The sequence below is a fragment of the Lathamus discolor genome, chromosome 3, assembly GCF_037157495.1.
Source record: "Lathamus discolor isolate bLatDis1 chromosome 3, bLatDis1.hap1, whole genome shotgun sequence".
NCBI classification, from domain to species: domain Eukaryota; kingdom Metazoa; phylum Chordata; class Aves; order Psittaciformes; family Psittacidae; genus Lathamus; species Lathamus discolor.
In genome coordinates this window covers 139,341,034-139,354,691 of record NC_088886.1, presented here as the reverse complement: position 1 = coordinate 139,354,691, position 13,658 = coordinate 139,341,034, and the positions used below count along the sequence as shown (strand labels likewise).

Genomic DNA, 13,658 nt, shown 5'->3' with positions numbered 1-13,658 from the left:
GGCCATGCTAAGTGACAAAACTGCAGCTTTATTTTAGTGGATATTATAACTTTGATCTGTCTTTTAACACCAGCTGGCTAAATTAGAGCAAACTGCTTCTTTATTAAATACCGACAGCCAACTCTTAGAAATCTACATCTAAATGTGGATGTGAGCTTTCTAGTTTTACCCCATTGCTTTTCTTATGACCTCATTCCATCCCTAAGGCTCTGTAGAGCCCTGACTCTAGCAATACAAGGTGAAGCAGGCGCAGAGAGCAACAGGAGAGATTGACTGACATTTAGAAAGCCAGAAAAGGCAGCCTTGTCATAGATGTGCACCAGTATCCTGCCAAGCCAATTCTTACCTGTTAACTGGCCTTTCTTCCCCAAACATTTGCAAGTCTTACAAACAAAGCTTACGTACTGGCTTGAGTTCCTCCTACCTTTCCATCTTCCAATAGGCATCTCCAGCCATTCCCATAGACAATGACATGCAGCGATACCATCCTCAACCAATTTCAGGGCTTTTTTTGGATGATGGGGCTGAGAGTTTTATGTTTAAAGTGGTAGGTACCTACACTTGCTATCCACAAACAATGCCAGACAAACATGGCTCACCCACTCAGTTCTTGCACACAAAGCAACCTCAGGGAACACTGCATAGTAAGCCAGTCAAGCCCAAAGGGTTTGAATTCTGGTTTGCCTCTTCCTAAAATGTGTACCTGCTTTCATTCAAGCTGCCATTTTTTTCCCAAAGCCCCAGGCAGCATCTAAGCAGGGATTTCAGCATCACAGTTCCAGTCCCGGGTGGATAAATGACACAGCAAGTGTCTTGCTGGGGTCTTTTTTATTTATTTTACTTATACATCTTGTGTCCAGTGCTTACTTTTATCAGCCAGGCTTGCAATGTCTGTGAAGGCTAAAATGACACTTCTGTAACAAAACATTCAAAAAGCCATTTAGACAGCCCTCATTTTATTCCCTACCTTTATTAATTAAATCCTGCATTAGGCTTCTATTCGCTTTGAACACTTACCTCAGCACTAATCAAACATGAATTAAATGTGTTCAGAAACCGATGAAAAATGCCAGTAAAAGCTCTTGGAATGGGTAAGTACAAAGACTTATGAAACGCAGATGCATAAGGGCACACACAGGCAACTCTAATTTGAAGTTTCATAATAGATAAATGGGGGTTTTCTTCATGAACACTGAAATGATGGTTTCCAATGTCGCATCTTTAGATAGATATAAGTAGAAACAGACACCCATCTCTCTTCTAACCCTTTCCCCTCCGCTCCCATTAAGTACTGCATCAAAAGGAGTGTGACCAACAGGTCGAAGGAGGTGATCCTGCCCCTCTACTCAGCTCTTGGGAGACCTCACCTGGAGCACAGTGTGCAGGTCTGGTGTCCTCAACATAAAAAGGACATGGAACTGTTGGAACAAGTCCAGAGGAGGGCCACGAGGATGATCAGGGGACTGGAGCACCTCCCGTATGAAGACAGGCTGAGGAAGTTGGGGCTGTTCAGCCTGGAGAAGAGAAGGCTGCATGGGGACCTCATAGCAGCCTTCCAGTACCTGAAGGAGGCCTATAAGGATGCTGGGAAGGGACTCTTTGTCAGGGACTGTAGTGACAGGACAAGGGGTAACGGGTTCAAACTTAAACAGGGGAAGTTTAGATTGGATATAAGGAGGAAATTCTTTCCTGTTAGGGTGGTGAGACACTGGAATCGGTTGCCCAGGGAGGTTGTGAGTGCTCCATCCCTGGCAGTGTTCAAGGCCAGGTTGGATGAAGCCTTGTGTGGGATGGTTTAGTGTGAGGTGTCCCTGTCCATGGCAGGGGGTTTGGAACCAGATGATCTTGAGGTCCTTTCCAACCCTATTCTATGATTCTATGATTCTAAGTAATGCCATATGTGAGCATTTTGTTAATGATCTCAATTGTGTTTATTTTTAGAAAGAGCTGATGAGCAGTGGGTGAGGTTCAGTGGAGTTTGGGGGTTTTTGTTTGGCTGGGGTGTTTTAATGCATCTGCTTTTTCAGACAATTAACTGAAAAAGCCCCAAGAACCTCCAGTTTTCATGTTCCTGCATACCGAAGGACAGATTCCCTGGAGTACAGCAGTCAGATTGTCCCTGTTCAGATAAAAACTTCCACTGTGGCTATCTTATAAGCTTGGGTCCCAATCCTGTGCTCTGGGCTGACAAGTGGTCACATTCCATGGAATCACAGACCACGGAAGCTATACAACTTCCATTTATCTCTATGATTAATGTCAAGTCAGTAGTTAAATTAAAACCTGCAAACAAACACTTACTAGTTTGTTCTTTCTATAAGTACAGGAGCCCACTGGTCACGTCAGGTCCCAGTGGGACATCTGACATGCCAGGCCACACAGTCCAAGGCTGCAGCAGAGGAGAGCACTCTTACAGGAGCTCCTTGAGTACAAAGATCCACAAGGAGGCACAATCCCCAACTATAATAATAATTAATAATAATAGTAAGAATAATAATTAAAAATATTTGGACACACTAAAAAAGACCCTATACTTTAAGAGTATTCTAGTAATATTCCTATTTTGCGCTTACATCTCAGTATCTTCTCTTCATTGATATTGAATCACATTTAAAACACTAATACACTGAGTCATTCAGCACTGAGAAACTATATTTATTATGTGGAAAAGACCAGAGAAACCTACTCTGAAAACTTTTCTGAATTCAAAAGAGACAGAAAATCCCTCACAAGGAGAGATTCCTAAAGTCGTATTCTCCATTTCTTTCATGAAGTTTCAGGTTATGGTTCTGCAAACATTTACAAAAGTTCTCTCTTTTTTCAGGTGACAAATTCAAGCTGAATTAATTTGTGAAGTAGAGAGAAACCCATGCACAACAGCCCACAAGACTGCACTTTGCAGATAAAACCCATCACGTCACATATCCTCTGACTGCCATTGATGTTATGGGTGACCTTGCAGAAGTCATCCTCTTTTCATCAGTAAGTGAAGAAAAATATTACTTCTTCATTCACACTTTATCCCTCTATTTAAATTGAGAGCTCTGGAGACTGACAGCAACTGTCGCTAAGGTGTATTTACATGACAGAATACATTGCAATGTTAACCAGATCACACTCACATTTGTACAATCCACTGTTATAAGCAGAGCAGACAAGTTTCCCCTGCTCAGGTAACACAGATGTTGTTTCTCAGAGCTACAGCCTGTCTTTTACAGCAGCAGGCAGGTTCTGCCCACAAACACTCGGGACCGGGTAGGGTTTGGAGTGAGACTCAACAGGTCCAGAGTAAAGCTGCACAGATGACTACAACTGCATCTGTAGCTCTGGTAATTTAGGCCGTTAATGGCAGCTGCAAAACCAAGTGCTATTTAGTATTTCATGGAGCTGAAGGGAAAGATTAGGGATAAAAGACAGTAGAAACAACTGCTTCTATCACTCCTGCCCTGTGACTCTAACTCACCCCTGTTGCCTTTGTGTTATAAATATGGTCTCTGAGATTACATCAGCAAATGCCAGTTTGCAGCACATGCTGTTTTTTTCACAGTGTCAGCGTAATAAGGAAAAAGGGTCCAAAGAAACATTCCATCTGCCAAATGGCTTTCGGATACTCCAGAGCTTAGTTCCTCACCAATAGCTTGGGATGCAATCTTAGGGAAAAGCACCAGATGACTAATGGGAGCTGTGGCAAAGAATGGCAGCTTAGTTCGAGCTGGGTTAGCAAGCATCAGGTGCATGCTGCAACCTCTGCCTTATAAGCCTACCACACATTTGATGAGCAAGGAGAAAGCAAAATGCTGGGGATCTCTTTGGGATCAAATGAACTAAGAAATGAAGGCAAAACAAATTCAGTTTGGACCATGTTCCGCCCTGAGGCTCCAAACACTGCTGACGAATTCCCTTTGGCCCCTACATGAGACCAGGATGTGGTTTGCTCTCATTCTCCAAGTAAGCAAGATGAAATACAGAGGAGGTCAAAATGACTTGTGCTCATTTAGGATCTCCAACTTATATAAGAGGAGGTGTCATTCCCAATGTGCTAGCTAGTTTGCAGTCAGGTAGATGCATTCCTCTGCAATTCCGATATTTCAGTCACAATTAACTTCTTCCTTCATTAACCTGAACTGAAATGCAGCATTACCCTGTGCCAGCTCATAAACAGTCGCTGTGCTTCATACTGCTGCACAGAAACGAACAAACCTAATTAGATTTAGCTTTCAGAGCTTCTGACTCTCCAAACTCCTCTCAACGTTTCTCATTGTGATGGGCCACGTTCAGAGGCATGACTAGGTCTGAGAGGTGCAGCACTGCCTTTGGCTTTTATAGCTTTAGTGATTTGGACAGCCCCTCCATTTTGAGTGTATGACAGCTGGGAAAATAGTCTGCAAAACCATTTTCTCAAAGCTCTTTCACTAAGCACTGTAAGTTTATTTCTTCTTTACACTGTCTGCAACTACTCTTCAAATCACTTAGCTACGAAGTCTGTCTATGAATAAAATCTCTATGCTTCAGATCTGGTATCAGGGAAAAATGGGGAGAATCCTCATTTCAATCACTGCACTTGGGTGATATTTCTGTGCAGAGAGCTACCATAAAAGACTACAGACCTTTTAATTCTTCAAGTTATCACCTACAACAATGATGGGAACAGTGCAAAAGAAAAGCTAAAGATGACTGCATCAAATTGAATTGCAAAGCAAATTCATGAAGGAAGGTACTTCCAAGACATCAGAACTGTCACCCCAGATCTTTAATGCAATCAGGACCTCCCATCTATCCACATCTCATCTGAGCAATCTTATATACAGGCAAGTGCTTTTTGTTTTGATTTTGCCAAAGTTGTCATTCTGTTCCTTTTCCTTCTCTTCTTTGTCTTTTAAACGCTTTTTAACTCCATCCTCTCAAGCTCTACAGGAATCCCAAGAGTACAGATAAAAGTTTCGCAGTGCACACTGGGTTTTGGACTAAACAACACCTTCACCAAGAATAGGCACTCTTCACAGAACATTTCATGGTGAAAGTGATACATGAAATCTATGGTTCAAGAATTCCTTGAGATTTAAAATGGCACCTCAGTGTCTGAAAGGAGCAGTTCTTCAGATATATGGGACTTCTTATCTTCTTTCTGCACCCTTTGGATTGACTTTACATCCCTCTGTGAGGCATCAGTTCTAAAACAAATCTTGTCATTGACAGCCAAGAAGAAAAGAAATGTTTTGGGGATAGGGGATCTTACACAGCAGACCAACCCATGATAGAAAATAGGGACTCACAGCACTTCAGCTCCAAACACTGCCTTTCTGAAGTGCAGGCAGTCAAAGAATTGCGTTTTGTAAAATTTATCCAATTTTCTAATAGAAAGTTTTCAACAACCTAAGAGAAAAAGAAATATTGGGATAGAAAGGAAATGGTAATTTAAAAAGTCAAGAGAAATGTTCTTATTAAAATAGAAGAGACTGCTTTCCTTAGTGCTTTGGAAGAAATAAACAGTTCTAATTCCCAGACTGCTGTGAAAATCTGACTCTAGTGAAATGAAACTAACACCCAAAATACAGCATTAAATTAAAGTTCAGCAGGGAACTGAGATCTCTGCCCAGCAGAGAGTAAGCAGCCTTTTGTCATATCCCTAAAGACAGAGAAGAGGCTATAAGGTAGAAAAGCCATTTTGCAAGCCTCAGCTTTTCAGAGCACTCAACCATCTGCCCCTAAGTCCCATTCACCTGTAAGGAAGGGGTGCTGCTAAACAATATGAAAGTTTCTCCTTTCTGAAGTTCAGCACAGAATTATCAGGCTTGTTGCAACCTATATATGAACAGGATAAAGCAGGTGCTTCTCATGTAGTCTCTCAGGCAAACAGCTGTGTGGGCAGATGCACTGAAGGGGAAAATGTGCCCTGGAATACACTTTGCCTATTAAAGCATCTTCATGGTGGTAAGAAGTGTCAAAACTGCAGGCACTTGGCATCTCTCTAGGGCTCCAAACAGTAACTCTTAAGAAAGCCCTAGCCCCAGCCCCCAGGACACTGCTAGGCCTAATGATCACCTGGAATTTCGTAGCATTAATGAGAAATCAATGAAGATTTTCCTGATCTAAGTCCCTAGAGTGCAAGCGAAAGAAGAAACAGCCCAAGCGTCTTCAGGAGAATGGATACAAGTCTGTCAGCTTCAGCTTCCAGCATCAGAGGCTGTAGGCACAGTCGTAAAATGTTGTGAAGCCCTGAGCTTCTTAGGAGAAATCCTCCTTTCTTAGGAGAAGGGAATTAGTCGTACAACTGCTCAACAGGAGAAGGAAGTAATTCTGGCTTATGGCAGGAAGCATTTTGGCTCTGATGCAGCCAGAGGCTACAGATTCACAATGGGCTGGAGCCTGCTTGACTGTTTCCTTGTGTTGGCACTCCAGGGTGGACTCATTTCAAGTGATGGGTGCTCTCAGATCACCAGGATGGCCCTAATCACTAGCAGTGAGAGGCAAGAGCAATCATAACTGGGAAAAAGTATTCTCAGCATCTTTCTTTGGTATTTGCATGTTGTTCTACTGATTTATTTATGAATACAAATCTCAAATTACACAACAATAAAGCATGTTTTCCAAATACCTTCTTGTGTTTTCTAGGAAATGGACACCCCTATCTCAGCTCCAGAACCAGTCACTGGCAGGTTGGGTCAGCAGCCTCTGCCCAGCACCATATGGGGACACAGCGAAAGTCCCCTCAGCTCAGTCTTGGCCATGCAGCCTTGGTTAACTCCGTACATGCACAGGGTTGATCTCTCCCAGCAGCAACTTGTAAAAACAAGGAACACCCAGAGATTAAATCTGGCCTCTAAGTGCTGAACACCAGCACATCAAGAGGTGCCCAAGAAGAACAGAGGCCATCCAGGATTTATCACCATGATAACAACAGAGATTGTGTTTCTTCACCTCTTCTCCTCTCAGCTGCCTCTGTTCTTTGGACACAAAGACATGACCTCTCTATAGTGATTTTACCCACTGATAAACACTAGTAACCAATGTGTTTGACTGAGGAGCAAAAGGCAGGACTGAGGAAGCAGCTGCTTCCAGGGCGCTCCAGCGTTTCTTAGTCAGCTGTGTCAGGAAAGACATTTCAGTACTCAACAAGACACCAAATACAGATAGGGTAATATTCAACACCCTCTGAGGCTTTCCAGCTAGGGATGGGAGACGCAGACAGGAGCAGCTTAGAAGGAACCCTAAAGAGAACATGAAACTAATAAAATTGATGAGATACATAATCCAAATTAAACAAGCTTAAAAGAGGGAGGCAAATGATATATGAAGCTAGGCATGGGCTTGGTTTTTGCTGTCAATGTTGTATAGCAAATACAGAGCTCTGCTCTTGTTGGGAACAGAATAAAACCCAACAAGAATTAAATACTTACAGGCCTAAAGAGCCATTGGGACTTCCACACTTTGAATGTGTTCCAGAATTTCAGCAAATCACTCCTACATTAAGCTCAACTCTTCTTCCAGAAAGGAATCCAGTTTGTAAGAAAAGGGCGTTGGAGTGCTGTAAGTCAGGAGGGTAAGATGTGCAAGAGGTGTGGCTTTCATGGGACAGAGAAGGGGAACGATGCAGGCACCCAGACAATGGGTTGTAGCCATGCACATCCAGCTGTGCATTTCAGCTCTGGCCTCATAATGAATAAGCAGAGATTGTTGGTATTCAGAAATCAGTGCCCAGCTGTGACCTGACAGCTAAGCAGAGAACAGCAGAAGCTGCCAAAAAAACTTACAATATTCCCACCAAAACTTTACAAAAGAAGAAATCAGAAACAAAAAGCCTTTCTTTTAAAAGAATTAAAAAAGCAAGCATTTAAATCCTCGTGTTTCATAATTGAGCCAAGGGTTACGCCACAATTCAGGTAAATTATGTTTATGTAACTGGCATTTGGCTGAATGCATAATTCCTATTTAACAGCTGAAGAGAGGCATTTTGGGTCTTCAAAGAAATCTGACAGGTAATTCCCACTGTAGTTCTGCAGGGTAGCTGAGAGGTAATTATCCTTCTCACTAGTAAATCAATTAGGAATGAATGTATGGAAAGCTTTTCTCCTCCTCCAAGTAACTGCTAATCCTCTAAGCACTAATGAGCAGATAGGGTTAGCAACAGTGCGCAAACCCATCAAAAATCGACAGGAGCTGCAAGGCGCGCAGGGTCCAATCAGTACCTAGCAGCTAATGCCTCAGGAGAAAATATCTTGTTTGGAAAGGGTCTGCAGGATCCACTGTGTGCGCACAGGCCCTGTGCTCATCTGTTACTTTTGGTATAACCCTCCTTGTTTATTACCTCAATGACCGATATTTGAGGATTGCAGATCACTGCAGTTGTGTTCAGTTAGCCAGCACTTGTGCTGTCAGAGGTGAAAAACAAGTGATCACAGAATCATAGAACAGTTTGGGATGAAAGGGTCCTTAAAGATCGCCCAGTTCCAACCCCCTGCCATGGCCAGGGACACCTCTCACTCCACTCCCCGTCCAGCCTGGCCTTGAACACTGCCAGTGATGGGGCAGCTATCGCTTCTCGGGGCACCTATCGGTTCTCTGGGCACCCTCTGCCAGCGCCTCACCACCATCACAGGAAAGACTTTTTTCCTAATGTCTAACCTAAATCTACCCTCTTGTCAGTTTAAAGCCATTTCCCCTTGTCCTATCACTACATGCCCCTGTAAAAAGCCCTCTCCAGATTTCTTGTAGGCCCCTTCTAGGTACTGGGAGGCTGATATGTCTCTGCAGATTCACCTACTGCTTTGTGATTCATTATTGGTGGTTGTCCTCAGGAGCTCAGCAAAACCAAGCTGCTTACTCTGCAGGCCACTTTAACAATATGCACCCAAACAGACTTGGGAGAAAGTTATAACACAAGTGTGTTTTTTTGCAGTGCACAACCTCATGGATCTGTGGGGGCACATGGACAGTAAACCTGAAATTGAATTTGACAAATCCCAGATTCTCCAATCCAGTTACACCTTCTTGGGGCATTTTTCAAATGCTGCACTGCTGTTTGGAATTACTTTGATGGTCAACACAGCAGAGTCAGCTCCAGGTTCAGATAAACCAGGTTTTTACAACCATGTACCATATCAGTGTCTGTATATTTAACAGAGATAGAAAGAATGGAAACAAGTTGTTCCCACAGCAGCCAGCACTGAAGCTGGTTTTCTGCATCTTTTTTTCTAACAGCACATCTTCCCATTTCAAAAGACTTTTCGCAAGGGAGAAGAAGAGCAAAGACACACAAATTTGTCCAGAAATAATTTCTTTAAGACATAAGAACAGAAAAGAGGTTAAAATTGTCATCTGAAATAAGAAAGCAGCAGGTAAAGACAGGTCTGCATGCCACTATACAATGAAATCTAGGTGTTATTAATGGAAATAAAGAGAGAAAAGACTGCTAATCTGTAAACTTGACAGTTTGAGAAATTGCTAGAAAATAATGATATGTGTTAGCACTCTGATTTGTGAGGGAGACTTTACACCAGCGACGCAGGATTTGTAACTGAGCATATTGCCTCTGATTTTGGGTGGGCAGAGTTGCTTTGGAAACAGAATGAAGAAGAGTTAACTCTTCAGTGCCTACAATATTGGATATGGGAGGGGTGAAAGGCCAGGGGAGCCCATTGTAAAATATCTTCTTTCCATTTTGCTCAGAAAAAAAGAAGTCAAGTTAGTTGTCACAATAATTCAGCTTCTGCATCAGAAAAAATATAAGCCAACCCTTACTGCATTCTTCCTCTCCTGTATGCATCCAAACACACATATATTGTTGCCGATAGTAAGGAGAGCTATGGCTGCCTTAAGGTTGCCCAAACTTCTGTAGTGGTGGAAAACCAGTGAGGGAAAACACAATACTAGTAATAGGAACAGTACAAGTATCAAAATACTAGTTTGGATACCTATGGAAGGAGACAGGAGAGGGGCAGTTTGGAAGTGATCAAGGCAAATGGGCTGCACCCCATCCAAACACAACTCCACTGCCAGCAATTAGGTATGTGCTGCAACCTTCCCACACTGATTTGTGTGGGTATATGAAAGCATCTCAGTCCCACTACCTCCCCTGAATCAACACAGGCAATAATTTTAAACCAAAAAGGCACTGAATAGTAACTCCTGGGCTGTGTTCTGTGAGCCAGCTGCAGCCTTAATTGCATCATGTGGGAAGCATGAGCAAGGGGTTTGAAAGCTATGACCTCATCTTCTCTCCCACACATTCAAATCAAATTGTAGGTCTCCCACCCACTCTCCCAAGCATATACTGCTTTCAGCCCCCTTATATGATGCAACCAATGAAAATGTCATTTACATCTTTACCTCCAACTTCTTAGCTAGGAAAAGAATAAAGGGGAAAAGAGTCAAATGCAGAAATAAATGCTTTTTACACAGTATTTCAAATAATAAGGAGACAGAGAAGGCAGGGAGAGGTGTATTAGCCAAAGCAAGTTTAAGCAAGAGCCCCAGAAATATTTGTATGAGTTCAGCTTCTTTAAAGTTATAACAGTCAGAAGCAAATAAAAGCAACCCTTTTATTTCTCTTAACACATTTAGCAGAAGATTAAGTGCTCCATCCCTATCACAAGTAAAATTGGCATAGTTCTACTGGATTCCATGGAATTGCAGTAGTGCAACTTAGCAAATTCAAGCTGTTGTGAATTACCAATGGATTCCACTTTAGGATCATAATTCCTCTCAGAATGAACAGAATGCTGTAATTTTGTTTCTATAGCTACCAGCTCGATGGCTCTCCCTTACCTTCCTCTTGTTAGTGGGACTGACATAAAGGTAGCTCAACACAGTCTTCAGGCCTACTTTGTCATTCAGCTTTTCATAGGTAGTGCCATAGTCTGTTGACCTGGAGAAAAGAGTAAACAAAAAGAGTTTATGTGGTTATTGAAGCTCAGAGAAAGGAAATGACCATGTGAACAGATTCTCAAAGTTACAGCTTAGCACCCTTAAAACACCTTAGACCCTTTAAACTCAAGATTTGTGTTTCATTCAGTGGGCCACAGAAAAGAGAACTCGAGTCCTTTGGGGCAGGGTCTGTCTCTGCATCAGTTGACCTGGGAAGCTGTGGTGTACCCATGAAGGGGCAGGCTCTGCTCTCATGTGCCAGTGTGGGACTGCCAATGGTATCGACACAAGACGACTCTGATCTCAGCAGCACCCTTAGTACGCATTCTTTTTTCAGACAAATCCAACAGAAGAATCCAAATCCACCGACAACAGTTTAAGTAGGCTGATTTTTTACTTGGAGATGGGGATCCAAATGTGGCTCAGAATTGTAACAGCTGAACTCGTGTCTAGATAAAAATGTGCTTAAACTGGCATCTCGAGTCCTCAGTCACCCCCATCCTACTTTGTGCCAGGCATTTAATTTTTCTGAGTTACCAAGACAGATTCAGGCCCTCACACTAGCAAATCCCACCCGGAGGAGCAGATGATCTGGGGGTGGCATTACCCATTCGTGACTGGGGAAAAGGGCTGCTTCGTCACAGAGGGTTTTCTTGTAGCTTCCTCCTCCTCATTTGTGGGTATGTTTGAAACCTCACTTTGCCCTGCTTGTTTTTCTGCTGTTTTCGTACTCTGATTTTCCTAACAAACAAGGTTTTTCTTACCAGAACTTACAACAGCTACCTAGTACAGGATCCCACACGTGAAGATGGGTTAGCACCTGCTTGCTTTAGCAGGGGTGACACAGCCTGCTTTAAAAGCCCTCCCACACACCTCATGCAAACAGTGGGGAGAGCCTGGCTCCTGACCCTACACAGCTTCCATCATACGGACAGAATAAACACAATCCTTATTGTGTGGACAAGGAAAGCCCCTTATACTATGCCTACCTGGACCTACCTATGATCTTACTAAGACAACAATTCATGGCCCCTGCCCTCCTCTCTAAACACGCTTTTTACTAAGCAGATGATTAGAGAACATGCAGCAATTCAGTGGCTTTCCCAGGAACGAGCTCCAGCAATTTTCTGATTTTCTGACTTTACCAAGCCTCCAACATTTGCAGCTTTGTGGTTCTGCATAAAACCAATCCTCTGCTCCTTGTCTGTCTGGCAGAGAAATGGCCCAAGTCACCCTTCTGGCATCACAAAGTACCACTGCACCCAGCATCTTCAGGCTTCACTCCAGAGGCTGCAGAAACTGAGCGACATGAGAATCTGCACCCAGCTCTGCTGGTTTCCCTACTGTTAGTGGAGTCCAGAATAACATCAAAAAACCCCAAACATGCTGCTAAACCAGATAGCTGTTTTCAGGTTTCTGAGTAGAAGTCAAAAGCTTCTTTTATCACTGATGTGGCTCCAACATATTTGCTTTTGTGCATCCTTCAAGCACAATTCCTATATGCTTTGCAGACTAGTTCTTTCTTTAAATGGGTTGAACCAAACTTTCTCCTTTGAACACTAAGCAGTTAGGGGTGCTTCCAGTCTTAAATAACTTCCTTGTGTTCTGGTTTAGTTCTAATACTATCTCCACTTACAGTTAAACATTGATACTTACTGGGCTTCACAGAGACATCCCAAAGGATATTACAATAATGTACAACATTTCCATAGCACTTTCCCATCTGAAGAATCTGAAGCTCTTGTCTCTTTAGGTATCAAATTCATACAAAAAACCTAGCAACTCTCCCCCCTTCAGCCAAGCTTGAATGTGAAGCAGCTCGATTAATAAACTGAATAATCCAGGCCAATTAATTCCACTACATGAGGCCGCTTATACATGCAAATTAACAGGTGAGGAATCCTCAAGTAACACTAAGCACTCAGCAGAGGGTAAGACACAAAGGGCAAGCACTGAGGTAGTTCCTTGATCTCACTCTTCCAACAGCACTAAATCTCCAAACAAGCCACATTCATGACTACACATGTACCAACCACCAGCCAGGAAAAGAGATCACTGGTTTCAATCAGCATTCAAAGAGAATACAAATAACAGTTTAATATTCTGACAGAGCTACTTTGGTTTTGTTCTCTGAGTCATTTTCAGATCTCCCAAAATGCTTTGCACTTCTAAAGATGCAGGCTGGATGCCCTAATGACTCTTTCTCATTAAACCATTATCACTCATTGCATTTGCCCTTTCAAAGAATAGCTAGAAAGGAAGTAGGATCATTATTTCGTTAGCTTCTCTAAAGCTGTCTTTATTATCATGACAGTCACCACTGGCTTCACAGAAACATCTCAAAGGATATCACAATAATATACTCTATTTCCACAGCACTTTCCCATCCAAAGAATCTGAAGCTTTTGTCTCGTGTTAATCCATTCAGACTAACAAAGTCCCAAGGGCCATACTGGGTAATATTATCTCTATTCTAGAGATGAAGAAACTGAAAGCTTGTATAGGTAACCATTCATTTTTTCCAAAAGTAGGCATCTACAATTAGCTATTTCAGCTTCTATAATCATCTAGTGTACGGCTCAATACTCGAACCCACTAAACTCCTACCATTAATCTGCCTAATTTGAAAACAAGTATTTACTAAAAAAAAAATAATTTATATATATATATAAAATATATATACATGTATACAAATTTGGCTGCCTAATTTTAGCAACCCAAGCCTGAACATTTGAAGAGATGTGACCCAAAGGTGGAACAGAACAGTTCTGGCTCAGCTTTTCATCTTAACTTGA

At 42.4% G+C, this 13,658-nt stretch overlaps 1 protein-coding gene across 1 annotated transcript in view; it reads right to left on the bottom strand.

The window, feature by feature from the left end:
- Positions 1–13,658, bottom strand: part of SORCS3 (sortilin related VPS10 domain containing receptor 3) — a 306,718-nt gene that overhangs the window by 158,129 nt on the left and 134,931 nt on the right. The window contains exon 3 of the mRNA XM_065672945.1: positions 10,765–10,864. Coding sequence (XP_065529017.1) covers positions 10,765–10,864 — 100 coding nt within the window. The remainder of the gene's footprint in view (positions 1–10,764; positions 10,865–13,658) is intronic.